Raw genomic sequence first — 27,793 nt, forward strand, 5'->3', positions numbered from 1 at the left:
AAGAGTAATCCTAGGTGAGCTCAGGGTTGTGCACATGTTAAAGGGACAGTCTAGACCCAATACATAATTTTAATTACTTATTGTTACCTACCATAGAAGCATCCTGCAATTGGTCCCACATCTATGCACTTGTAAGAAGTTCATGAAACATTTAAATATTAATAGTTGTTAGGAGTCTAAAATGGCCAGCAAGCTCCGCTTACCTATTGCATGTATATTTTGGTAAGTTAAAGGGATAGTCTAGTCAAAAATGAAACTTTCATGAGTCAGATAGAGCATGCAATTTTTATGTATTTTATTAAGCATCAGGGGTTATATTACAGCATAAAATCAGAAAAGAAAGCAAAATTAAACAACAAGATCAACTCTTCAAGTGACAGAGCCAAATCTTAAATATACAATAGAATTCTGGTTTTTGCACACAGTGAATAATTCAACTTAACAATTTTTAGCCTAGCCACCTGATGCCCCTTTTCTTTTTCCTTCCCCCTTAAACCCCCTTCTTTTCCCTTCGTCTTATATCTATTATATGAACTAAGCGTGTATTTTCTTCTGTCATAAGAAACAGATTTATCATTACTTTACAGAATATAAATCGTAATATCCGTCAGGGAAAAAAAAAAAAAAGACCAGTAAAACTAAACAAACAAACATTCAATACCAGCCAAAGCAAAACAGAACAAAACAACAAAACAAAGCAAAAGGAAAAAAAAAAAACCTATCAATTATATTGGCTGCAGGGGGGTACCAGATTCCCAGAAGGACCAGTTCCGTGTTTCGGAATGGATAGATCATATGTTCAACCTCGTTAGGGGGCAGGGCTTTAATGAAGTCTGACCATTTGGAAAAGAAACTCCTCAATTCCTGGCCATTGTGTAGGTTAGTAACTTATTGTTCCATTATGCACTGTTTCTTCAGACAGTTTTTTACCTCTAAGATACTTGGGGTTGCTCTCGATTTCCATTTCTTCAAAATTAAATATCTGATGGCCAGGATTGCTAGGGTGACTACTTTAAGTTTATCCTGGGGAAGGCCAAAGTCCTCCACAGGGAAGACTATATTTGAAGGAGATAATATCAATGCGGAGATGCCCACCGAGTTAATGAGCCAGTATTGAAATTTTGACCAGCAGTTCCTAATTTTTGGACAATACCAAAACATATGGATAAGGTTGGCCGAAGGGTATGAGCATTTTGGGCACTTGTTAAAGGTGATACTTCAACATTTAGTTCCCTTCTCTGGAGAGAAATACGTCATGTGCAATAACTTTACATGCGCCTCCCTCAAGGTAGCGGAGAGAGTAACACAAGAAATTGCATGAATTGATAATGTAACTTCAGGGGTCACCCCTAGGTCTTTCGCTAATAATGCTGTCCATTTAAGCTGCAGTTTTTCTACCATTTCTGGGCCTTTGAGAGAGATCAATTTTTGATAGATGTATGAAATTGATGTGAAGCCATTTTTAGCTATTAAAAGCCAATTATCAAGTATGCCTAAGGACCAGTCCCAGCCGAAGTTACTTACTAATTTAAGAGCGAAATGTCGTGCTTGGAGGTAAGCGAAAAAGTTTTTATTGTGAAGATGAAAATCATCTTTAAGAGAGTCAAAGGACCTGATGCATCTATTTTGAAAATCCAGTAATTGGGAGATATTCGCGAGGCCCGAGGAATCCCATTTGGTAAAGAGAGCTGATTGCATCCCAGCTTGGAATTGTGGGTTGTTTAACAGTGGTAAATAACGTGAAACTCTGAATTGGATATGTAGCATAGTGCATATCTTTTTCCACATCTGAATTGGGATATAAATGGACTTTATTTTTTTTAATGTCAGGAGAGATTATGTTATTGTTACAATGTAGGAGGGCCACTAAAGAATACGGATGGGCAATGTTATTTTCAAGATCAAGACTTGTTACATAATTAGTATTATTCAACCATTCTACCGCCACTCTAGCCTGGAACACTACATTGTATAAACGAATATCTGGCAGAGAAAGTCCCCCATACTCTATAGGGAGCATTAGTTTATTGAAAGATCCTGGGTTTCCTACTCTGCCAGATAAAAGAGCAGAGTGCCGAGTTGAAAAATAACACATCCTTTGTTTTCAGAATAAGTGGGGTGTTCTGAAGCACATACAAAATTTTGGGGAGGAGGGTCATTTTATAAAGTGCAATGCGCCCTGACAGAGACAAAGGAAGTTTTTGCCAGTTCCTAAAAGCTTCTCTTGCTCTGTTAAGTGCCGAGAGAATGTTTAAGTCATACCAGGCGTTAGGGTTAGGGGAAATCCATATACCTAAGTACTTGAATGCACCTTGAACTATAGAAAATGGAATAGTTGTACAAGAGTCTCTGGTGTGCTTAAGCCAACAAAGCTCTGATTTTAAAGCATTTATTTTGTAGCCGGAAAAAGAGCCAAAATTTTAAATCAGTTGCTAAATACCGTGGAAAAGAAAAACCAAAATTTCTATTTCTCGGGGGGCTTAAATGAAATTCAAGGGTGATCGGAGCGTGGTCTGAAATAGTGATCGGTAAGATCTCTGCAACTAATTTCGTTTTACATAGTCTCTCGTCTGTCAAAAAAAAAAAGGTCGATTCTTGAAAGCGTTTTGTGAGCTTTCGATTGACATGTGAAGTCCCTGAGATCAGGGTTTTGGATCCTCCAAATATCACAGAGTTTCAGGCTACGAAACAATTTGGTAAATAGTTTAGATTCTAAATGATCTCTCTTAGTTTTAAGTGAGACGGGGTTCTGTCTGAGCCTATCCAGGGGATGTTGGGGGGCCATATTGAAATCGCCACCGAGAATCAAGTATCCTTCAGCAAATAAAAGAAGATTATTTTGCAGTGTTTCCCAAAAGGGGAGATCAAAAACATTGGGGGCATATATATTACAAAATGTATATAATATTGTTGAAATCTTAATTTTTACCATTACGTATCTTCCCTCCTGGTCTGTGGCAACTTGAATAACTTCGTAGAGGAGTTTCTTTCACAAGAGGATTGCCACCCCGCTTTTCCTTTTTGCGGACTTCCTCGGGTTTTAGATGAGTTTCTTGTAGGAAAGCTACATCTGTGTTATTCTTTTTTAATTGGAGGAGTATTGCCTTCCGTTTAATAGGAGAGGTAAGACCTCCAATGTTCCAGGAGGTCATTTTAAGTTTACCCCCTACAGCCATTTTTTTTTTACAGAGGAAGAGAAAAAACAAAACAAAAAAACCCCCAGAAATTAACCCTATAATCCCTTACAAAACAAGCAGCTAAGAAGGACTCCGCCTTGCTTCCCGTCCCCAGCCCATGTATTACCATTTTACACATTTAGGTCAGCTTAAATGGTTATATCTTTCTTAATTGTTTAAGTCCTTTCAATTTTTATTCTGGGGGAAGGATTCAATGTAAAATTTGGCTGCATCTTGTGCAGTTTCAAAAAAATGTACATGACCATCAATAGAAAGTTTCAACCTAGCCGGATACAGCAAAGTTGCCTGAACACCTTTCTTTATAAAGTTTGTACAATGTGGGGCTAAATCCCTCCTTTTAGTGGCTGTACCTGCAGAATAATCTTGGAAAAGAAAGATTTTTGCCTCATTTAAAAAAATAGGTTGCTGCTTACGGAAGGCCTGAAGTAACAAGACCTTGTGTTGAAAATTTAAAAATTTTACGATGATAGGTCTAGGCCGGGTATTAATTCTATGTGTATCAGGTGGGCCTACCCTGTGGGCTCTTTCTATGATAATGGGAGATTGTGGTTCCGGTATCTGCAGTAACTGAGGCAATGTAACAGTTATTAGTTTATCTAAATCTTCAAATTGCCTTTCCTAGGGAACCCCTATATAACCTTAGGTTGTTCCTCCTTGATCTATCCTCTAGGTCATCAATTTTATTTTGCATTTTCAGAAGAGTGTTTGTGGATTCAAAATTAACTTTGTAATTAACAGTCAGATCCTCCAGATCCGAAATTCTCTGCTCAGCTTCAGATATTCTGCAGCCAAACTGTTTTACCTCATTAGATAGGGAAGAATGTCTTGTTTAATTTCCTTTTTTAGCAAGTCAAATTTAGGAGATAGTGCTTCTGAAATTTTGGAGACTGTAATGAGTTAATATGTTAAAAATATGACGCTTTTACAGACCCAGACCCGCTCTCTGCTGAGCGGGTCTGTTATATTTAGTCAGCGCATCGGGGCAGCTGTATAGTCACAGCCCGGCCCGACCGCGCCATAAGACTAAGTGCAGCTCGCTCCTGTCACTGGAGTGAGCTGCACTTAGTGCTATGGCGCGGTCGGGCCGGGCTGTGACTATACAGCTGGCCCGATGCGCTGACTAAATATAACAGACCCGCTCAGCAGAGTGCGGGTCTGTAAAAGCGTCATATTTTTAACATATTAAAGGGAAAAAAAGGCATTTATAACTATAGCACTTAAATAATGTTATATAATTCTGCACTATGTGCAGAATTATATAACATTATTTTTAAGGTTTACTGTCCCTTTAATGTCTAGCTGCTCTACGGAGGCTGAGAGAGGTGAGCTAGATAGATGTATATTGAATGAGGTTTCAAGAACAGATTTGTTCCTTTTATCCTTCTGTCTGCCTGTCATGGCCAAAGAAGAAGTTTTAGCGTGCCGTGTAAATATTTGTCCATAAATAATAACGTGACTGATAAATTCCTGTGAAGGAAAGTCCAGATAGTGAGGTGGGAGGTGAAAAAAACAAAAGTGATCTGTGAATGAATTATTGAGAGTGAGTGGAAAAAACCCAGTGAGGGATATTATATTTGAGAGGGAGAAAATACTCTCCTAGAGAAATTAAGGGGGATAAAATCCCCTTTTGTGCCGTGCAAAAGTGAGAATAAGGGAGTGTACAAAAAAAAAAAAAAAAAAAGAAGAATAGCCTGATCAGAAAAAAAGATTTTTAGAAGATTCTCCTTTATGCCCTTAGAGCCAGAAGATGCTAATTTCAAGAAGCCTAATTGTGCATGCAATTTTAAACAACTTTTCAATGTACTTTTATCATTAAATTTGCTTTGTTCACTTGGTCATCTTTGTTGAAGGCTAAACCTAGGTAGGCTTATATACTAATTTCTAAACCATTGAAGGCTGCCTCTTATCTCAGGGCACTTTGACAGCTAGACAGTGCTAGTTCATGTGTGCTATATAGATAACATTGTGCTCACTCCCATGGAGATATTTATAAGTTTACACCGATTGGCTAAAATGCAAGTCTGTCAAAAGAAGTGAAATAAGGGGGCAGCCTGCAGAGGCTTAAATACACGGTAATCACAGAGTTAAAAAGTATATTAATATAACTGTGTTGGTTGGTTATGTCCCTTTAAGTTTCTCCAATCACAATCAACTCTAAAATATGTTTTCCTACTCTACCATGCTAATTTGTGCATGTGTAATTTGAAATGGTTAACTGAAAAATCTTAAATGTGCACTGCTAAACTGTCTTAGAAGAAAACAGCTAACTGGACAAGAAGAAAGCTGTGGGCGGAGCTTGGTGGCCATTTTCTGCTGGTAACAAACAACGATTATTTGATGCTTGTCTGGCATGTAACAATAAGTAATAAAGAATAAATATTGCATCTAGACTGTCCCTTTAAGCCACCAATGTTAAACATAGCTCTAAACACTTCTGCCATAGACTGCTATAGACACCTGCACGCTCCTAAGCTCCTATCAGTACCTAGGTTGAATCTTCAACAACAAATAACAAGAGAACAAAGCATATTTGATAACAGAATTAAATTGAAAAGTTGTTTAAAACTCCATGCTCTGTCTGAATCATGAAAGTTTAATTTTGACTTTACTGTCCCTTTAAGGACCTCCATTATAGTTTATGCAGATGCTATTAACAGCAGTTTAAAACAGAAATAGAAACTATGCCTATCTGTTTATCTCTCTCAAAGGTGTTAAAACATGGGTAAAGTTATTTGTTGGAGCTGCAAGCATTGTATCTACTTAGTAAAACAAGGCCAGTGAATTACGGCTACATGCCATTTCTATTTCTAACTGCTTCACTGGATGTTTTCTTTTTGAGAGCTGCAATGCTTGTGTCTCCCTATAAAGAATTTATCTATGTGCCTAACCCCTTTGCTGAATCAGTAAGGAAAAAAATGACAATGCATTAGAATGTCTCTTAAGAATATGGAACAAATATGTGCACTAGTGTTATTGTACAATGAGATATTTGAATGTATATGTATTGCGTTCCACCAGTGCAGTAACTGATCAGTTATATTAAAAGGGACAATGTACTGTGATCCATTTTACTTGCTAAAGTGAATTAAATTGTTTGCACATTGTTCTTTTACTTTGATTTTGTCATTTGCAATAGATGATTTTACCCGTTATAGCCCTACCTATACTGAATATTTCAAATACTGAAGTACTGGTTCTAGAAAAGCTATGTAAACAACAACATTTAAAAAAAAAAAAAAATCATGCCCTAGTGGAAGGCTGGACATTAAGGCACTAAAATGTTAATTTTCCATTGTTCTCTCTAAGGCCCTGATATTATTTTATATTACAATACATTTTAGATTGGGTTCTTTCAGTATTATTGCATCTAAGCTTTGTAATTTCTCTTTTATATTTTAATACATCTAGATTTAGATTCAGCAGTGATTTTACCAATTCAGATTATGTTTTGAAAGTTTCTGTGTTATTTTAACAAATTAGGATCATACTTTGTATATTTCTTTATATCGGTTGAAAAATTACATTGCACTTTGTGTTTGCTTCATTGTAAACTAAAACTGACAGTTTCAGAAAGTGGGAGGGACAGGGGAGTTCCCAGAAAATGTCTAAAGCTCTCTCACAAGTCTTGTAAAATTGTCTGAGCATTTTAAACAAGCTGTTCTCATTGATTTGTATTGCCTGTTATATGCAGGTGAAGTTTGCTCAAAATTCACAATACACTTATTTTAACTAACAGTAACGTAATATATAGTAAAATATAGAAAAAAAGCAAGTTAAATTGTAGTGAAAACATTTCAGTTTAATTTGTAATTAATGCATACTAAGCCTTTATATCAGCCCCAGGGGTTCTCCATTTACCTTTTCTCTTTCATGTGAGATTTTGTATCCCTAAGCTTAATTATTTTATGTGGAAGGCATCTCTCAGGGACTTCCAGGTTCCTCCCTTTTTCTTATGAAATTCGAGTTCTGTCCCTGCAAAGTCTGTGCTATAATTTCTTTCCAAACTAGATAATGTTTGAATAGCTGGCCCATAGAAAGTAATGAAGCTGTCTGGGAAACTGAAGCTGGCAGTTTTAATTTAAATAGAAAAAATGCAAAGTGCAATATAATTTGTAAAAGATACACAAAAATATACAAAGTATGAGACTAATTTGTAAACCCCTTAATGCCGGGGCAAGTGTTTAACATCGGAACAAAGTTGCAATGTTAGCACTTGCTTGAAAAATTAAATCACAATATTGTTGATGTGCTCACGTGATTTCAAGGCCAAGATCGGATCATGGGGGACTGCCTATGATGCTAGGCACGCCCACAGATCTGATATCACATTAAACAAAAGGAGTAGGGTGCAGGATGCAAAAAAGGTAGGATATTCTACAGTTAAAGTTACTCAGAAACTGTGAAGGCATACTAAGAATTTGTAAAATCACAATCCTAAATACACTGTTGTATACAAATTAAAATACAAAATAGAGTGCAAAGTTTAGAATTAATCTGAAGTGATATAAAATACAAAGCAAGGTGTGTAAATGCAGCAGAACTCTGATGTCATGCAATACTATATTGCACTGGACTTGTCTCTACTTCACATACAGAAATGCAGGGAACACCCCTAGTTGAAGTATAGCAAAATCTGCCTTTTGAAAATTTCACTAGGGATCTCGCGGTGCTGGAGGATCATTTGAGATCAGCTCACCTGAGAGGATATTTTTTTTTTTTATTTTTTTTTATTAACACTAGGCCCCAAGTATTGGTCTCACTGTGTATTTAGAGATATAAGGAGGGTTTTCTATAAACATAGAAATATAAGCTAATGAAGAATTCTTTCCTGTTATTTCATATCCACAATACACCTAAAGGAGCAATTTCCCATACATTTTAAACTCTGCAGCTGGTAAACAAGTAATTGTAAACGCATGAATGAGAAACCAATTTTACAGTACATAGTCTAAGAGGGGATTCTATGGAAATGATAAAAGGTGCTATTCCTGCAGCACCCCTCAACCTCAAAGCTACAAGTTATCAGTTTCTCAAATAAGGAGCTAGCTAAATATACACAATCATGTAACAGTGATACTTACGTGTAAGACTCAAAGTCTCCGTTACTAATTGCCTCTATAAGCTGTTCCGTCACTTTGATGATTTCTTGTTTCCTTACTGTAATATGAAAGGAGATGGTGAGAACTTGTCAAATATGAAGCTTTGTGACTAAGTGTTTCATAGCAGTATTTTTCAAAGTGTTTAAGCAATGTTTCTTATTAAAAATGTTAGCCTTTCCATTCCTAAATGGACTGCAAACAATCATATATGTAATGCATGTGACTGGTTTTCATGCATCCCCCATATGCAGGCCATATAGTTGAAAGGGAAAAATAATATATAATAGAATTTACTGATAAAACATGGGGACACTGTAACCAAAAACCTAATATAATACTTACTGCAGACACTAGCTTGTTGCTGAGGTAACCCTGTGCAGGAATAATAATCAACTATGGAGCAGACTTTCAGAGTCAAAAAAAAAAAGGTGCTCTTGCTCAATTATTTATTTTTGTTATTATATAACAGAAAAATGTTTTTTTTGTGTGTGCATATGCAGTATACTGTGCAGTTCACAGCTAGTACTATTACAGCCAACTACATCAGGGTGCCGAGTATTAACTCTGAACATGTTCTATATTTTGCTAGGGAGTATAGAAAAATAGTGAGCTGTGTGTGAAAGCAATAATAAGGTAGTATTACACTCATAACAGGAAATCAGAAGTATCAACATTGAATATCATGCTTTGTTTTCAAACTACAATGTCCCTTTAAGCAATAACAAGTGGTTAAGATAATTTAACATATAACAAACTTGTCTAGCACAAAGGACTTTTAAACATCCATAAATCAACAATTATTGACAAATACTTTTTCTGGAAAACAGCTACTTGTTTCCTTGCATCATGCATGACTGTCTTTGTTTACTTCATTGCAGTCTTAAAGGGACACTGAACCCAATTTTTTTCTTTCGTAATTCAGATAGAGCATGCAATTTTAAGCAACTTTCTAATTTACTCCTATTATTAATTTTTCTGCCTTATCTTGCTATCTTTATTTGAAAAAGAATGCATCTAAGCTTTTGTTTTTTGGTTCAGAACCCTGGACAGCACTTTTTTTATTGGTGAATGAACTTATCCACCAATCAGCAAGAACAACACAGGATGTTCACCAAAAATGGGCCGGCATCTAAACTTACATTCTTGCATTTCAAATAAAGATAGCAAGAGAATGAAGAAAATTTGATAATAGGAGTAAATTAGAAAGTTGCTTAATATGTCATGCTCTATCTGAATCACAAAAGAAAAAAAAATTGGGTTCAGTGTCCCTTTAATGGGACAGTCTACTCCAAATCTTTATTGTTTAAAAATATAGATAAAGTTTTTTCTACCCATTCTCCAGCTTTATGCAACCAATATTGATATATTCATAAACTTTCTAAATTTCTGCAGGCCTCCTTTATCTCAGGGCATTTTTATAGCTTTTCACAGCAAGACACTGTTTGTTCGTGTGTGCCACATAGATAATATCGTCTTCACTCCCATGGAGTTATTCAGAAGTCAGCACAAATTGTATAAAACACAAGTTTATAAAAAGAACTGAGATAAGGAGACAGCATGAGAAGGCTTAGCTACAAGTTAGTCACAGTGTTAAAATGTACATTAATATAACCATGTTGATTGTAAAAAACTGGGGAATGGATAATATAGGGATTATCTGTCTTTTTAAACAATAAAACTTTTGTCATAGATGGTCCCTTTAAAAAAAAAAAATTCTTAACAGAGCATTAAAAGACAAATGTCTATAGGCTAATAAGAAGAAAGGGAGCTCCCTTCATGCCATACAGAATAAATCTAAATAAACAAATACCACAAACTACAGGTATTTATTTTGTTTCTTCATTCTCTGAGTATAGCCCCCTGGATACATTTTCACTTCTTAATTTGGTATCATAAAAGGTAAAGAGAGCGTTGGAACACTTTACCTTTAGTATCCTCATCCTCAATTGTGGTATTTGTACTCTCTGAAGATTCCTGAATTAAAAAAAAGCAAAAAAGAGGAAGAGTTAAGTGAACATAATCTACACTGCCATGTTACTGGTACCACGGACAGCAGTCAATCCTAAAGGAGGATTTATATTATTAAACATTGGTTTTAATCTTGTTGTGTATCATTGCCCATTGAACACCCAGATGCCCCATTCATTTGTTACATTGGCCACCTGAAGCCACTACACACCAGGAAGAAAAGATGGTTAGGAGGCTGAATGTTTAGAAATACCATACTCTTAACCCTTTTGCTGTTTTTCTGTTTTGACAAGAAATAAATTGTGCAGTTCAGTACTTGCAGGAAAGTAGATGGTTACTGAATATTATTTGATGAGAAAATGAAGTTAGGGTAATGTGTGATAAGTAATTTGCAACTCCTATCAGTGCACAACATTGGGGTGTAGATAGACACCCACATACAAAACCCAATATCAGCTTCATATGCTGACTGCGCACAAAACTATGGAAACAAACACAGTTGCTAATTCCTCTGTGAGCCCATACTGAGACCAGCAAAGGCCAATGTAGGCAAAACAGAAGCATGATTAAGGGGCTGACTTACTTCTTTATTTTGCCCACTACAACCTCTTGCTTAGCACAGTGCACAAAGAGACAACTACTCAGACTGGCACAGAATTTTAAACAGTTATTTTTCTTTCCTTATTTCAATTTAATATTTTTAATAAACATGATAGAAATGTAACCTGTATGGGACATTAGCCACTGTGGTGAATAATTTGCAAGATGGCCGTCTGATAAGTCAATCAAATATTGTATCTAAATTTTCATATATTTTGATTATTTCTACCAAAAGATGTAACATTAACACCATCTTATCCACTCATTGATTACAACATGTTGTTTAACAGTAGTTTTTAAAAGCTGTATAGTTAAATTGAGACTGGTATCTTTAGTCTCATAGGCCTGTAAGGGTACAGTCCAGTCAAGGATTTAAAGATATCTTCGGTTAAGGTGCAAACATATGAATTGAGCCCAGGTTACTGGCTTTTACTCTTCTAGCAAATACCCTGGTATGTTTAGATCCCTGGACTTGGACACTTCTGACTTCTTAATTGAATGGAGGGGGGATACAAACACACTATTTTCTATGCAGTCCTTGCACCTGTTGTAAAGATCTGCATGTTTTGTTTATATTTAAAAAAAATACAGAGAATAAAGTATAAACAAAAACTTATTAAATCCTAATTAAACATAGTTAAAGGGAGAGTCAACACAAAAATTGTTATTGTTTAAAAACATAGATAATGCCTTTACTACCCATTTCCCAGCTTTGCATAACCAACATTGTTATATTAATATACTTTATAATATTTAAACCTCTTAATCTCTGCCTTTTTCTAAGCCACGACAGACAGTCTCTTATCACATGCTTTTTTATTTTCTTTTCACAACAGGAGACTGCTAGTTCATGTAGGCCATATAGATAATGCTGTGTTCACACCCGTGGAGTTATTTAAGAGTCAGCACAACACAGCACTTATTGACTAAAATGCAAGTCAATAGATAATAAATAAGTCATGTGATCAGGGGGCTGTCAGAAGATGCTTAGATACAAGGTAATCACATAGGTAAAAAGTATATTAATATAACAGTGTTGGTTGTGCAAAACTGGGGAATGGGTAATAAAGGGATTATCTATCTTTTAAAACAATCAAAATTATATTGTAGACTGTCCCTTTAAGGTAATTCTGCTCTTTTACTAAATCCCTTATCACATGCATAACGCCTTTCTCCTAGCATTCTAACTGTTGATCCAAGTGCATGCATGAATGCACTGTTTGTGGTTGACTAGTGCTTTTATATTTCTGTGCTAGCCCAAGCAGATTATGGAGAGGCCCAGAGGAACCAGCACTGAAGAAGACAAAACAAAGACTCACCATCAACTGGACACTGGAACTGGACTTTCGTTTCTGGAAAAACAAGGAGAACAGATAGGAAGGAGAGTGAGACACACAGCCAGCAGCACAGTGACCAAAGGGAGAAAAGCACAAGGGACCGCACATTGACCACAGCTAGCACAGAAACACACACAGCCAGTAGCAATGCTAGAAACATAACAGGTTAGAGGCAAAGATGGAACATAATGCAGAACAGGTATAAAGCAACAAGAAGCACAATGCCTGAAAGGAAGCTGACAAGCCAGGAAAGCATGTTAGAAGTGTAGAAGCTATGTAATAGATTCCAGGTGGAGAGGCTCATACAAAACCATAGCAAAGATCAACACAAGATCTAGCAAAGAAAAAGGCATCATGGTCTTGTCATTTTCACTTTGTATTTCTTGTGCTGTAGTCTGCTTTGGTTGTGAGCTGGGACAAGTTTGCTAAACAGACTACTTAGTGGTAAAGCAGAGTCATAACAAGAAAAATACACATTGTGAAACAGGATTTTAAAATGCAATCAACAACTCAATGGAAGGTTACCTGACAAAAGATCAATAGCACAGACCAGAAACAATGTATGTGACAAAAGTTCAGTATCAGGAGAGCACAGTGCAAAAATCTAACCAGAGGAAATGAACGTCTGTGGTTGGATGGCTATCCAGATTATGAGAGCGGTGATCATGAAGATGTTAGAGGAACACATATGATGTACACCACATAGACACTCAAGCAAAGTATTTGAAATGTTTACAAATCATTTAAACTTTGGTTAGAAAGAAAGAGCACGGTTTATGAATTATTCCCTAACTTCCAATGACTAGGGCCAACACACTTATTTTATAATATATTTTACTGAGCATAGGGAGTGCTCATGAATGTGTATAAATGAAGGTTGTATCCATTTGTATAGATGTTAAAGGACATTCCGGTAAAAATGTAAATGCACATAGATGAATTACATCTTTCAATAGAAACATATTTGCAATATACATCTACTGACAAAAATGTGTCTAGTAAATGTTATCACTGTTTTAGTGTTAACATTTTTCTCTGCATGGGAAGCATAGCTAGATATTCTCAGTGCACTAGCATTTTAAATACTGCAACTGCACAGAGTTCCAGTGGGGCTTGTATCATATCAACCATTAACAAATTGAGTCATTACCAGATAGTACAAGCACCTTAGGCTCTCTGAGCAATTGAGGTGTTTAAAATGCTGGTGCACGTATATTACAAAAATGCTTCTAATCAAAACTGAAATACATCCATGTGGATTTCCATTTTGGCTGTAATTTCCCTTTAATCAGATTTCGCCAGTTAAAAAGTGAATGCTAATATAATAAAATGAAAAACAGATACCCAAGTTATTTTCAGATACATTGCCTTTGTTTAATGGCAATAGAAAGAACAAAGGAAAGCTGTGATAATATTTAGGGAAGATGTTTAAGAAGATGGGTAAAGAGTTCATGGAAACACAAGACACAGAAAAGGAAGGAATAATCAACATAACGTAGTGTAAAGAGGGAGAAATGGTGTAGTGTTGTTAACTCTAATGTTATTTTATTAAAAATCCACACAAAAATAGTGCAAACAAAACAAAATTATAAACTAACTAGATCTTAATAATTTTTTATTTAAAGAATTAAAATGTACAAGTATGTTTTGTTCCACTAAAACAAACACACACACATACACACACTATATTAAATAAATATTTTATTGTATGCCTTTTAAGGGGAGATTTACTTAGAGTGGTTACAATTTTAATTTGGGTGCTTATTTTTAATTCCAACTGCCCCAATCTATTTAGAATGCGGGGGTAAAAAACACTGTTATACTGCTCTATAATATATAATAGAGTATAATATTAGCATTTTACACTAATTTGTATAAAAAAAATAATAACATTGTTAGTGTATTTGCTACCAATGTACAACAAAGAAAGCTTTACAAGTTAACAGATAAACCCAAACTATTGTTCTAAGGCACTTTAAAGGGACATGATACTCATATGCTAAATCACTTGAAATTGATGCAGCATAACTGTAAAAAGCTGACAATATCACCTGAGCATCCCTATGTAAAAAAGGAAGATAGGTTACCTCACAATTACTTCAGCTCACCAGAGTAAGTGCTATGTAAACAGCCAATCAGCATCAGCAGTGCTGAGGTACTGCTTTGCCTTTGCTGTGATCTCAAGATGATTCACTTAAATCTCATGAGATTTCATAGAACTTACTTTAACTGAATAGGAAAATAACATGACTGTGCCTGTACATGTGAGATCAGATGCTCACTCCCTTGCAAGTCCTGGGACAAGCATCCTGACTGGCTGCTTAAAGTCTCTTTACAGTGGGGTGTGGATACTTAGGAAATTTGAGGTAAAATATCTTCTTTTTTTACATAGAGATGTTCAGGTGATCTTTTTTAGTCAGATCACTTTCATGTGCTTCAACATTTGGGTATCATGTCCCTTTAAGGTACATAAAATGTTATAGTTATTTATGTGTCTTGTAAATAATTAACAACAAACATTTTTATGTTATAAATTATTTTCTAATCTCTTCTAAGTCGGTAAAGTATGTTCAAGTATTTCAAGTGAACAACAAGGAATATTCAGATCAGATGCAGATTTCTACTAAAGATTATCACTAAGAGGGCAGTAATATAAATCTCAGTGTCTGCCTACAAACCCATACTAAGCAAGGAACGAAAAGTGCTCAACTGAGAACAAAATAACTTGTCCTGTGGGATTATGCCCAGCCAGGGTGCAGCCTACAGCACAGGAAATACAAAGTGAAAACTATATAAACCTATACTGCAGAATAGATACACACCTGGTCTCTCTCTGTCTTCTGAGCTAAGAAAACAGAAGGAAGCAGAGAAAGTGATAAATTCTTTTAAACCAAGCTTGTCCATCATAAGGCCCCTTAGCCATAATGCAGCCCCCTCCTGTGTTTAAGCCGCCCTCTACAGTATATATAGCAAACAGATTGTTAAAACATTGTCTTAAAAGGACACTGAACCCAAATATTTTCTTTCATGATTCAGATAGAGCATGACATTTTAAGTAACTTTCTAATTTACTCCCAATATCAATATTTCTTCATTATCTTGCTATCTTTATTTTAAAAGCAGAAATGTAAATCTTAGCAGCCAGCCCATTTTAGATTCAGCACTATGAATAGCGCTTGCTTATTGGAGGCTTACATTTACCCACCAATAAGCAAGCATAACCAAGGTTCTCAACCAAAAATGGGCCAGCTCCTATGCATCACATTCCTGCTTTTTAAATAAAGATAGCAAGAGAACAAATAAAAAAAAATGATAATAGGAGTAAATTAGAAAGTTGCTTAAAATTGCATGATCTATCTGAATCATGAAAAAAAAAAATTGGGTTTAGTGTCCCTTTAACTTGCAACAGTGCTGAGGTCATAACAGTGTGTAGACTGACCTAAGGCTTTTAACCATTTCAAGCTTGCAATGGAATGATGGATTTTTGGTAAAAAACATAATTCTTTTCGCATGAGGATCTTAGATCGGATACAGATGGTCCTAAACACCTATTGATATACATGGACTGTTGCATTGGATGACAGATACAGAGTGAAGCTATTAACCATATCAAACAATGGGGTTAATTAAAAGCTTTCCAATACCATGTATGGGGGGGGGGTGGGGTTGGCTCCTGATCACATTACAAGTGTCAACACTAATGTATTGGAAATATTCAGATTGGATCCAAAAAGATACCAGGAAACATACACAGCAATTGCTTCAGTGATCACAAGAAGAAAAAACAAGATGGACACATCAAATTCAACACACACAAAGGGTGTTGGAACATGCGAAACTAGCCTTTAAATTTTGTGTGCATTCTAATATGATTTGGAATAATTATGTTATTTTGCTTGTTTGCAATAAACTCTGAAATGGCCACATACACCATTTTACCCATTAATGCTGGGGGGCAAGTGCTTAAATCAGAGCCTAGTTCCAATGTAAACACTTGCTTGAAAAATGGAATCACACCATTATCTATGCAATTACAGGATTTCATGGCCAGGATCACATCATGAGGGACTGCCTTCAATGCTAAGCATGCCGCCCAGTTACATTTTTCATTAGCAACAAGATGGAGGCTGCTGTATGCCATATAAGGTAGGTCATTCTTTGACTAAGAGCGTTAAAGTCCAGCGCTGTTCTGATGGCATGGAACTATTGTATAGTCCCTCAGTAGTGGGCGGGGCATACATTTACATATGTATTTACTAGACAGATACAACATATCTCGTACAGCTATTGAGAGCTGCAGGAAAAGCAAAAAAAAAAAAAAATAGAAATCATGACCACAACATCGAGACATGGTGTTTAGTACTCATGCTCCTAATATCTTTGTTTTTATTCCACTCTTACTATTTTTGGAATTTTAAAGTACAGTATTCTTATCTTTATGAACAGGGTTTCTCTTGGCAAAAGCATTGTTTTGATCAGAAGTAAAGTATTTACCATTCAGTGTAAAACGGTGATCTTCTTAAAGGGACAGTCTACACCAGAATGTGTTATCGTTTAAAAAGCTAGATAATTCCTTTATTACCCATCCCCTAGTTTTGCATAACCAACAGTTATATAAATACACTTTTTACCTCTGTGATAACCTTGTACCTAAGCCTCTGCAAACTGCCCCCTTATTTCAGTTCTTTTGACAGACATCCATTTTAGCCAATCAGAGCAGGCTCACCTGAACTCCACGTGTATGAGCACAGTGTAATCTATATGACACACATTAACGAATGCCCTCTAGTGGTGAAAAACTGTGAAAATGCCCTGAGAGGAGAAGAGGTGGCCTTCAAGGACTTAGAAATTAGCATATGAACCTCCTAGGTTTAGCTTTCAACTAAGAATACCATTTGAACAACGCAAAATTGGTGCTAAAATAAATTTGTAAATAGTTTAAAATTACATTCTCTATCTGAATCATGAAAGTTTATTTTGGACTAGACTGCCCCTTTAAAGTTATGAAAATGCAGTAAAGACAAACCCTGTTCTCACAGTGAGAATAAGGTTTAGAAATCGCAATCTGTTCTAGACATCTGCAATCAGCATTTTCATTAACTGCCAAACGCTGAAGAAGGAGGTTGCTCACAGCATTCAGCTCTTTCTGATCTGGATTTCTTCTTGTAAAAGTGTTGCACTTTTACAAGAAGAAATACGGCTCAAAAACTGCCAAATGCACATGTCTATTCTGTACTGTGGGTTTTTGAAAACACATTCTGTACAGTGGGTTCTGCAACTCTAGACTATCTTTAAAACCTTGACGCTTAGTGGTATCACAATTTACAGTGGGAAAACTGTTAAATCCCATTTTAGATTAGATAAGTTGCTGCCACTTTCTTCTTGATTTTATATAAAATCTCGTCAGGATGGAAAACATTAGATTTAAAAAAAAAAAAAAAAAATACTAACATATTTAAAGTATTGATCAAACATGTCCAGTATACCCATTATGCCCACATATGGCATTCATATATTGTTTAACACTTGTTATAAAATAACAAATAGCTGCTTGCTGCATGGAATGGTTACACTGCTATGTTCAAGATAACAGAGATGTAGTGATTAAAATCAGTGTCACAGGTGACATTGCCAGCCAATGTGCAAACTCCCATTAATCCTGGATGCCAGAGAGGGCTGGGATGCATTGCTTTGGAAATCAGTTGCAGTGCTTTCTGGCTAGAAAGGAATAAACCCTATTCCTATATCACCCCTTTTTACACCACCCATGTGTGGGGATGAGCAATGCCTACACATTTGAAGAGGTACGAAATTAGCTATGTACATATCCCACATTAAAAAATTACAAGAAAAAAATTACTCAGTCATAGACAAACACTAACTTAAAGGGGCATTAAATACTTTGAGATGGTAATAGAAAATGATAAATTGTATATATAAAAATATCTCTGCAATATATATTCATTATTTATTTTATCTCCATTTTCTGTAATTCCATTCTGAAATTATGAGCTTTTGAGTTCCTGTTAGAAATGGAGGTGCAGAGCACTGTTATATTCCACACTGCTATTGGCTACACAGTCTAGTGACCTATTTATAACTGTCCATGATTGGTCACAGCAGAGAACGTAAACTAAATTACAACATGGCAGCTCCCATTGTTTTATAGACACTAAAACTTTACACTTATTTTGTCAATATTTAAACAGCTAATAAAACACATCTACATGTTATTCTCAGACTAATACTTTCTTTAAATGCTTCATTCAACTAGCATTTATTTAGTGTTTGATGTCCCTTTAAATATACACACACTCACAGTACATGTCCTATATTGGTGGAGATGTCGCCTTTCCCTGGCAGGAAAGGCATATTAAAAAGGCTTCAATGGTGGAAGGAAGGAATTGGTGTTAAAGAGATACTACACCCAAATTTTTTCTTTCTTTATTTGAAAAAGAAGGCATCTAAGCTAAGGAGGCTGCCAATTTTTGGTTCAGAACACTAGACAGAAGCTGTTTATTGGTGCTGTCCAATCAGCAAAGACAACCCAGGTTGTTAACCAAAAATGGTCCGGCTTCTAAACTTATATTCTTGCTTTTCAAATAAAGATGGCAAGAGAATGATGAAAAATTAATAATAGGAGTAAATTAGAAAGTTGCTTAAAATTGCATGCTCTATCTAAATCATGAAAGAAAAATGTGGGTTCAGTGTCCCTTTAATGTCTAATGCACTGTTTTTTAAACCTGTCCTCAGGCCTCTCTAATAGGCCACATTTTGAGGTTATCTGAACTAGATCACAGATGAACTAATCAGCTGATTAGTAAACATGGTTATTTTCCAGGCTCTCATCCAAGGTAATCCTGAAAACCTGGCCTGTTGGGGAGGACTGAGGGCAGGTTTAAAAACAAGTGGTCTAAAGAGAGATAGATGTGTAACCAAGGAGGCTCCACTGAAAGGGATGTCACATTTTGGAACGCTTTGTAAAATTATCTCTATAAATGGTACACAGTTTGAATTAAAAAGGACAGTAAACACCTTGTAATTACAAGACATTTCTGTTGTGCTGCTATAGAATAGTATATCAGCTAAATCTTAATGTTTTAAAACAATTTAACGCCTATTGCTATTTGGTGCAAACTTCCATATATATATATATATATATATATATATATATATATATATATATATATATATATATATATATCTCATATGTAAATCTCTGAAATTAATGATTGTAATGTAAAAACAACAATATGAAAATTGTTTTATGCTTGTGAGGCATGTCAGTATCCATCAATAAGGCAGTGGTAAGTTTTGTTTATCAGCCAGTGTGCAATCCCCACCCCACCCCCTTTGCTGCATATAAAAATGCCATTTCTTAAAATGACAGTAAAGTCAAAATGAAAACTTTCATGATTCAGATAGAGCATGCAATTTTAAACAACTTTCCAATTTACGTCTGTTATAAAATTTGTTTTGTTCTCTTGGTATCTTGTTAAATAGTAAAACTAGGAAGGCTCATAAAAGCTCAGGAGTGTGCACGTGTCTTTAGTATTCTATGGCAGCAGTGTTTTGCCACATTGTATAACAAATCTACAAATAATGTTGCAAAACACTGCTACCATAGAGTACTAAAAACATGTGCACACTCCTGAGCCTCTCGTTTTACTCTTCAATAAAATATACCAAAGCAAATTTGATAAAAGAAGTAAATTGGAAAGCTGTTTAAAATTGCATGCTCTATCCAAATCATGAACATTTCATTTTGACTTTACTGTCACTTTAAGTTTTTTTAACATCAACACAGTCATACACTGCCTGCTTTCAAGGGACAGTCTAGTCAAAAAAAAAACTTTCATTATACAGATAGGACATGTAATTGTAAACAATTTTCCAATTTACTTTTATCACCAATTTTTCTTTGTTCTCTTGGTATTCTTAGTTGAAAGCTTAACCTAGGAGGTTCATATGCTAATTTCTTAGACCTTGAAGGCCGCCTCTTAAGAATGCATTTTAACAGGTTTTTCACCACTAGAGGGTGTTAGTTCATGTTTTTCATATAGATAACACTGTGCTCGTGCATGTGAAGTTACCTGGGAGCCATCACTGATTGGTTAAACTGCAAGTCTGTCAAAAGAACTGAAATAATGGGGCAGTCTGCAGAGGCTTAGATACAAGATAATCACAGAGGTAAAAATTATATAAATATAACTGTGTTGGTTATGCAAAACTAGGGAATGGGTAAAAAAAGGGATTATCTATCTTTTAAAACAATAACAATTCTGGTGTAGACTGTCCCTTTAACATAAAAAAGAACAGCATTAAAAAGAATATTTTTTTTTTTAAAATATGTTAAAGCTCTTTTGTATGCATGATAGCACATTTTTACTGGCCCTTTAATAAACTAAATGAATGGCAAACTACTCACATATGCTGTACACAGTATTCCAGTGCTGTACTATAAATGCAGGTGGCAACAACTCTTCTGCAAATATTTAGTTTTCAGCTAAGGAGCCTGTGGAATAAAGTCCCCAATGATAGTCATGTGATCACTAGGAACGACCGCCATTTTAAAACAGTGCAAAAGGGATCAATCTACAAGTACAATTAATTAAAAAGCCATTGCAAACTTATTTCTACTTTAATAAAGTTGCTGAATTAACTAAGCAGGTATTATTTTACTTCTTTCACTTTAAACTTGGGTATATTCCAATTTAACCCATAACTACATTTATTTTATGAATTAAAAACGGGCTTACCATCTTCTTTAACCATCTGGCAGTAGGGTTGCCACCTCGGCCATGTTTTCCTAGACACTTATGAATTACACATGCTGCAGGGCGTGCAGAGGGAAACATGCATTGTGCTGCTGGACAGCACAGAAATAGTGACCCTGGACAGAACTATTCATGTTCCTCCCTGCATGCCCTGCAGCATGTGTAACTCATAAGTGTCCAGGAAAACATGACTGAGGTGGCAACCCTATCTGGCAGCCAAAAGGTTATGCCATTTTAGCATATGATTAAAGTAAACTGTTACCGCTATGAATTAAAAATAATTGCATTTTAAATTTTCTAGCGGCATTTGTTACCTGTAGCTATGTAATATTAGTGCTGCTAATGAGCTACATTCAACAGAATTTAAGCAACATCCAAAGAAAATGCTTATAGAAGTCAGGAGACCATACAGTGACCTATTGACAGGTGTGTAGAGAAAAGGAATATCAGTGACAGGACCACTACTGATCTTTTTAAAAGGACAGTAAATACCTCTTGCTTTTGTGTAAAAATGTTCTTGTCCCATAATCCATAGAAAGAGGCCAACAAGCAAACTCTGTCACTTGTAAATCAATAGCAGTTTTCTGCAGTCTGGAGCCTTTTAAAAATTATGGAAAATAGTTGTTCTATGTACAAAGTTAAATTTGATGCTACATACAATAATGTTTAGTGTGTGTGCGTATATATATATATATATATATATATATTTATTTATTGTGCCAGTGTTTCTCACCTCCATTCCTCAGGTACCCCTAACTGGCCACACTTTCATGATATCTTAACTAGAGCACATATGAAATAATCAGTTGATGGGTGAGAGCAGGTTAGTAACCATGGTTACTGATCAGCTGATCATTTCACATGTGCTGTAATTAAAGGGCCACTGTAAGTAAATATTTTCTATGCCTGTTACTAACTGCCAACCCCAAATACGCTTTTTATCAATAGCATTTCATTAACATATCTCTACCGTATATCAGAAATCTTGTCTGCAAATTTAATTGTTTTCCAAACCCACTCCGTGGGTATCCTTTGCTCTGTACCAATCCGTTTACAATACCTAGGTTTCAAAATGGCGCTTTAAACACAAAGTTATTGGTTTAAGTATTTTGAACACTCAGTGCTGAAAATAGTGGGCAGGATAACGTGACATCATCGGCGAATAAAAGATATAACTTTTAGAACGTTATGAAACTTCGTTTTGGAGAAAATATAGGTCAGTAGGTTTTAATTAATGTTTATTAACTTTAATATGTTAGTTGTTTAGCTTAAAAATTATAACAGAAAGTAATCCTTTAATATATCATGCAAATGTGGCCTGGTAGTTGAGCACTGGAGTTAAGCACTTTATTATGCAATCTTGCAATTCTGGCTCAACTTCTGTACACAGGGAAATTATGCTGTAGTTAGAGAAACAGAATACACTAAGTGCTGTAGCTAAGTATGGAAAGCTGTCTCTTTACATTATGTTGAGTAATGAGAATAGCAGGGGTTTTGCTTTCTGGAAATATTATTCACCATAGTGAATAAAGCTCTATGATTTAAAGCTTTAGTTAACCCCTTGGCTTCCAGTTTGAAATAACAGGGTTAATACACTGTAATAAAGCAACATTCTATAAATGATTGCAATGAGACAACAGCCAGTGTGTTTGGTCATAAGACAGAGTATGAAAACACCATAAGGTGGTTCATCTATCTCTTTATTACAATATCTGTTTGTAATCATAAATCCTACCTTTATAGACAAGGGAGTTGGGTGAATCACCCCTGTGTGACTCTGTGATGAGCAGTACATTTAGGCAGCAGGAGCGCAGCTGATGACAGGCAACTCATTTATGGGGTTATTTTAGGTCACTGATCCCTGTGGCTGGGATATGAACAGGAAGTTACAAGAGGCACACTATAATTAAATAGAATGGCTACAATTCATTTCCCAGGGAATATGCAATAGCCTTAACAAGGAGTGAGCAAATTAATAATGAATAGGGGTAGCAACAGGGACCCTGTACAGAGACATCAAACAGTTAATAATGCTTACATGACAACATTTGAGGCATGTAATAGATAGTATCAACAGTCGGTAACTAGTCCAATGGAAACAAAGTCCCTTTTTCACTTGCAAATGGTTACCTTCTTATTGTTAATATAATTACGATTTAAACAGTCAATGAGAAGACTGACATAAAGGTGAAATAGTATGTGTCTGGATTACTACATGGCAGCAAACTGCTGCCATCTAGTGCTCTTGGAAATGTAAAACATTGTTTAACATTCTGGCAAATCTGATGCCATATAGTGTCTCCTGAGCCTGCCTACCTGCATTTCAGCAAAAGACACTAGGAGAACAAAGTCTATTTGATAATAGAGATACATTGAAAAGGTTTTTAAATTTGTATGTTCTATCTGAATCATTAAAAAAATGTGTTTTATGACCCTTTAAATTTATCTCCAGAGCAGCAAAGCATTACTGAGACCTAGATTAAAGGGACAGTTTACTCAAAAATTTTCTCCCCTTTAATTTGCTCCCAATGATCCACTTAACCTGCTGGAGTGTATTAAATTGTTACAAGTAGCTCCTTTACCCTTATATTAGCATTTGAAATAGCTGATTTAGCATGTGGTAACCCCACCTATTCTGAAAGTTTGTGGCTGCAGGTCCAAGCTATAGATAAGCTTTGTAAACACAGCCAGCAGAAGAAATTACACTCCCAGTGGGATATAGAAGAGATAAGGTAATAAAATGTTGATTTTCCATTGTTCTCTCCAAGTACTGGTGATTGTTTTATGGACAGATATAAGATAAAGAAGCAGCTATATGTACACAATGTGATATAGGAATGAGATCTGATTATACCTACAAGCTCAACCCATTTTATTAGGTTGTGGCTTCAAAACACAAAATAAGAGCTTTAATATACACAAATAAACCTTAAAAAGCTAATTTTCATAATTTTTTTACTCTGCAGTTAGTAAAAAAAAGCAATTGTAAACACATTAAAGGAAAATTTATTTTACAGTATACTGACCCTTTAATATATCTGGTGAGTCAATGGCAATAGGCATATGTGTATATTCACCAATTACCAGCTAGCTCCCAGTTATGCATTGCTGCTCTGGAGTTAAATTAGACCTTCATACATCATTAATGTATTATACATTGTCTAACTTGCTAAAAATGTTTTTCTATAATTAAAGGGTTATTAAAAATCTTATTTTGAACAGGAAGTGCACAATTCTGTGGGACAACAACAACTCATTGCCTTGTAAGGAAAACCCTCCCAGTGCTATAGAAGGTCAGTCAGTAAAACGACCTGTACACATAAAAACAGAATATTTTTCAGCACATGAAAACAAACATTATTTATTTTTTTATGATGCAAAAATAAAAAATATGTTTAATGCTCTTTTAACCATTACAGACTTAGGTTACATTATACTTATAAACCTTACAACCCAGACGCAATAATACAAGTCCGCACAAACCAGTGCGTCAGCACAGTGCTTCTCAACCATGGTCCTCAAATAGCCCCAACAGGCCAGGTTTTAATTACAGATTAACCAGTGCACAGGTGAAGTACTCAGCTGATCAGTAACACCATGGTTACTAACCTGCTCTCACCCATCAGATGATTATTTTACCTGTGCACTGGTTCAGCTATAATGAAAACCTGACCTGTAGGGGGTACTTGAGGACCGTGGTTGAGAAACAATGCACTAGCATACCACCAATCACACTTGGAGGATGTCCAGCAGTCCCTCTTTTAACTATTTAATTTGCATATTCCCTACAGGAAACCTAGAACCAATCATAATGTCCAAATTGTTCCTCAGAAGTAACATCCGATTCTCACACCAATAATAAAAACGGAGCCCAAGGACAGTCAAACTATGTCCAAACCATACCTCAGACTCAAAGGGACATTGCATTATAAAATGTTCTCCCTTTAAAATGTGTTTCCAGTGATAAATTTTACCAGCTTCAGCATATTACATTGTTTACAAATATATCCTTTACTTTCATTTTGTCAATTGAAATAGCTGCTTTTGCCTGATGAAACTGTCCCTTATACTGAAAAATGTAATACTGCATGTTTTTCTATAGAAAAGCTATGCAAGCAAGATGCAAAAGCAGAAAATAATGCCCCAGTGAGGAGAGAGATAGCAGCCCATTTGAATGTATGTTCCTGCACCAGCATTAAAGGGACACTGAATCCACATTTTTTTCTTTCGTGATTCAGATAGAGCATGAAATTTTAAGCAACTTTCTAATTTACTCCTATTATCATTTTTTCTTCATTCTCTTGCTATCTTTATTTGAAAAAGAAGACATCTAAGCTATTTTTTGGTTCAGAACACTGGACAGCACTTTTTATTGGTGGGTGAATTTATCCACCAATCAGCAAGAACAACCCAGGTTATTCATCAAAAATGGGCTGGCATCTAACCTTACATTCTTGCATTTCAAATAAAGATACCAAGAGAATGAAGAAAATTTGATAAAATAAATTAAATTAAATTAGAAAGCTGCTTAAAATTGCATACTCTATCTGAATCACAAAAGAAAAAATGTGGGTTCAGTGTCTCTTTAAATACAAGGAACCCTTATCAGCTGCTTTGTCTGAATACATTAACCCGTCAATCCTTGGACATACACACTTACACCCAGTCTAGTAACATTAGTCAATGTTATTGATAGAGCACTATAAGAAATTATGATTACATTGATGAATTAAGAAATGTGTAAGAAATAAGTATAGTAAAATGTATTCTGCTCCCCAGTGATCAATTTTATTGCTGCAGTGTATTAAATGCTTTGCCTTTATTTTGTCATTTGAAATAGCATATTTTGCCTTCAGTAACGACTACAGAAAATCTAGGTAAACAAGAGGACCTGACAGAAACTAGTTGGAGGTGACAGTGACAGCCCAGCCTATTCAAAAGGTTGTTTCTGCAGCACATTTGTATACACTGTCCATTTAACCTTTTTTTATGCTGGGGGGCAAGTGTTTAGAATGGAACAAAGTTCTAATGTAAACACTTGCTAGAAAAATTAAATCATGCAACCGTCAATGTGATCATGTTATTTTAAGGCTATTTTTTTTGCTATCCAAAGCACAAATTAATTGCATAATTTAACATACATGTATTTAATGATAATTTGTGCAATAAAAAAATAAACATTTTTAATATTGGCTAAAATTGTAGCCAGGTGGTCAGTAAAACCCGCCTGGTGGTGCACCTGCTAAAAAGGTGCTGGAGAAAACACTGCATATGCAGTGTTTTTAATACAGTGCAGTCATTTTTAAGGTTTACTGTCACTTTAGAAATGTATCAACATTCTGCAAATTAGTTGGCAAATCCTTTTCTAACAATGGTTTATAATGCATATTTTTATAAGAATGGTTTATAATGTATATTTTCTCTACAGCAGATGCAGAAACATTGTAATTTGTATATAACTAATCTCAAACATTATTTTTAAAGTGAATGTCAATTTTGATGCTAAAGTGCCCGGTTTTAAAAATTTTATTAAAAACATGGGCACTTTAATTCATCAAAATTTACATTTCACTCCTGTTGAGAAAAACAAAACTTACCGCTCCAGCTTCCTTCACCTGTCGCAAAACCTCTTCCTGGGTCGAAAATGAGGAATCCGTCTTCCTCCAATCACGGTGTTGAATCAGACACCGATTCCCCCGGGGGGGGGGGAAGCCATGATTGGAGGATGACCTATCCATCATTTCTGACATCAGAAATGGCTTGCAACAACCGGAGGAAGCTGGAGCTGCTGTGAAGATTAAAAGGTAAGTTTGTTTTTTTTTCTCAACAGGAGTGAAATGTAAATTTTGATGAATTAAAGTGCCCCTGTTTTTAATTGAATTTTTAAAAACCGGGCACTTTAGCATCCAAATTGACATTCACTTTAAATACAGTGCAAGTAAGGTTGTCGGGCTGTCCAGTAAAATCTTCACAAAAATACCAGACACATAAATGCCCAGTTTTTTTTTTTTTTTAAATAGTTTTTATTGAGGTAAGTCAAATGGCATACAGCTTATGCATTTGAACAAATATAAACAATAACATAACATGATACATAAACTTTAAGGCATGAGGCGTGTAAACACCTCGGATAGAACACGTACCTCGTTTTTACAGAGGCCGTCATTTTAGAATCAAACTGGGCAGTACAGAACACATTTGCCCAATCTAGTGGTTATGTAACTAGGACGGCTTTAAAGACAGTAGGTAGAGTCATTAGGGCTATTGCAAAATAAAAAAAAACAGATGTTGTAGGCATAACGAGTGAGAGAGCAACGATGAGGTCTAGCTTCACAGCGTGCATTGTGTGGGAGACAAGAGAGGCCGTAATAATCCAGCCACTGGCTCTCTTGGTCGTCCCGTGTCTGGCTTCCTCACTTAACAGGGTGTCGGGGGAGGTCTCTAAGGGTGTGTCGGTAAGGTCAGGTGTTGTGCAGTCTGGTTGTGCATTGTATCAGACATGTGGGTGTCCCAAGGTTCCCAGATAAGGCAGAAATCTGACAATTTCTTACGTTCACTATAGACATAGGTCTCCATGCTTCTAATGTAGTTCACACATTCTATTACTCCCCGCCATTTGGGGGGCTGGCTTTTCTTCCAGTTTCTGGCTACCAACAGCTTTGTGGAAATGAGGATGTATGTAAGTAAATTTCGTTTAATGCTAGGGAGCGAGTCTACCCCTATATGCAGAAGCGCCAAAGCCGGTCCCAGTGTTTCAATTCTGTCAATCTTGGGCAAGACCACCAGACATGGGTCGGGGTGCCCCGTTCACCACA

The 27,793-nt window shown here is 35.8% G+C and overlaps 1 protein-coding gene across 1 annotated transcript in view; it reads right to left on the reverse strand.

Moving 5' to 3' along the window:
• Window positions 1-27,793, reverse strand: part of CAMK2A (calcium/calmodulin dependent protein kinase II alpha) — a 369,514-nt gene that overhangs the window by 21,212 nt on the left and 320,509 nt on the right. Inside the window, exons 14-16 of the mRNA XM_053718653.1 lie at window positions 12,184-12,216; window positions 10,222-10,270; window positions 8,279-8,354 (exon numbers count right to left, since the gene is read on the reverse strand). Coding sequence (XP_053574628.1) covers window positions 8,279-8,354; window positions 10,222-10,270; window positions 12,184-12,216 — 158 coding nt within the window. The remainder of the gene's footprint in view (window positions 1-8,278; window positions 8,355-10,221; window positions 10,271-12,183; window positions 12,217-27,793) is intronic.

The sequence above is a fragment of the Bombina bombina genome, chromosome 6 (assembly GCF_027579735.1).
Source record: "Bombina bombina isolate aBomBom1 chromosome 6, aBomBom1.pri, whole genome shotgun sequence".
Lineage (NCBI taxonomy): Eukaryota > Metazoa > Chordata > Amphibia > Anura > Bombinatoridae > Bombina > Bombina bombina.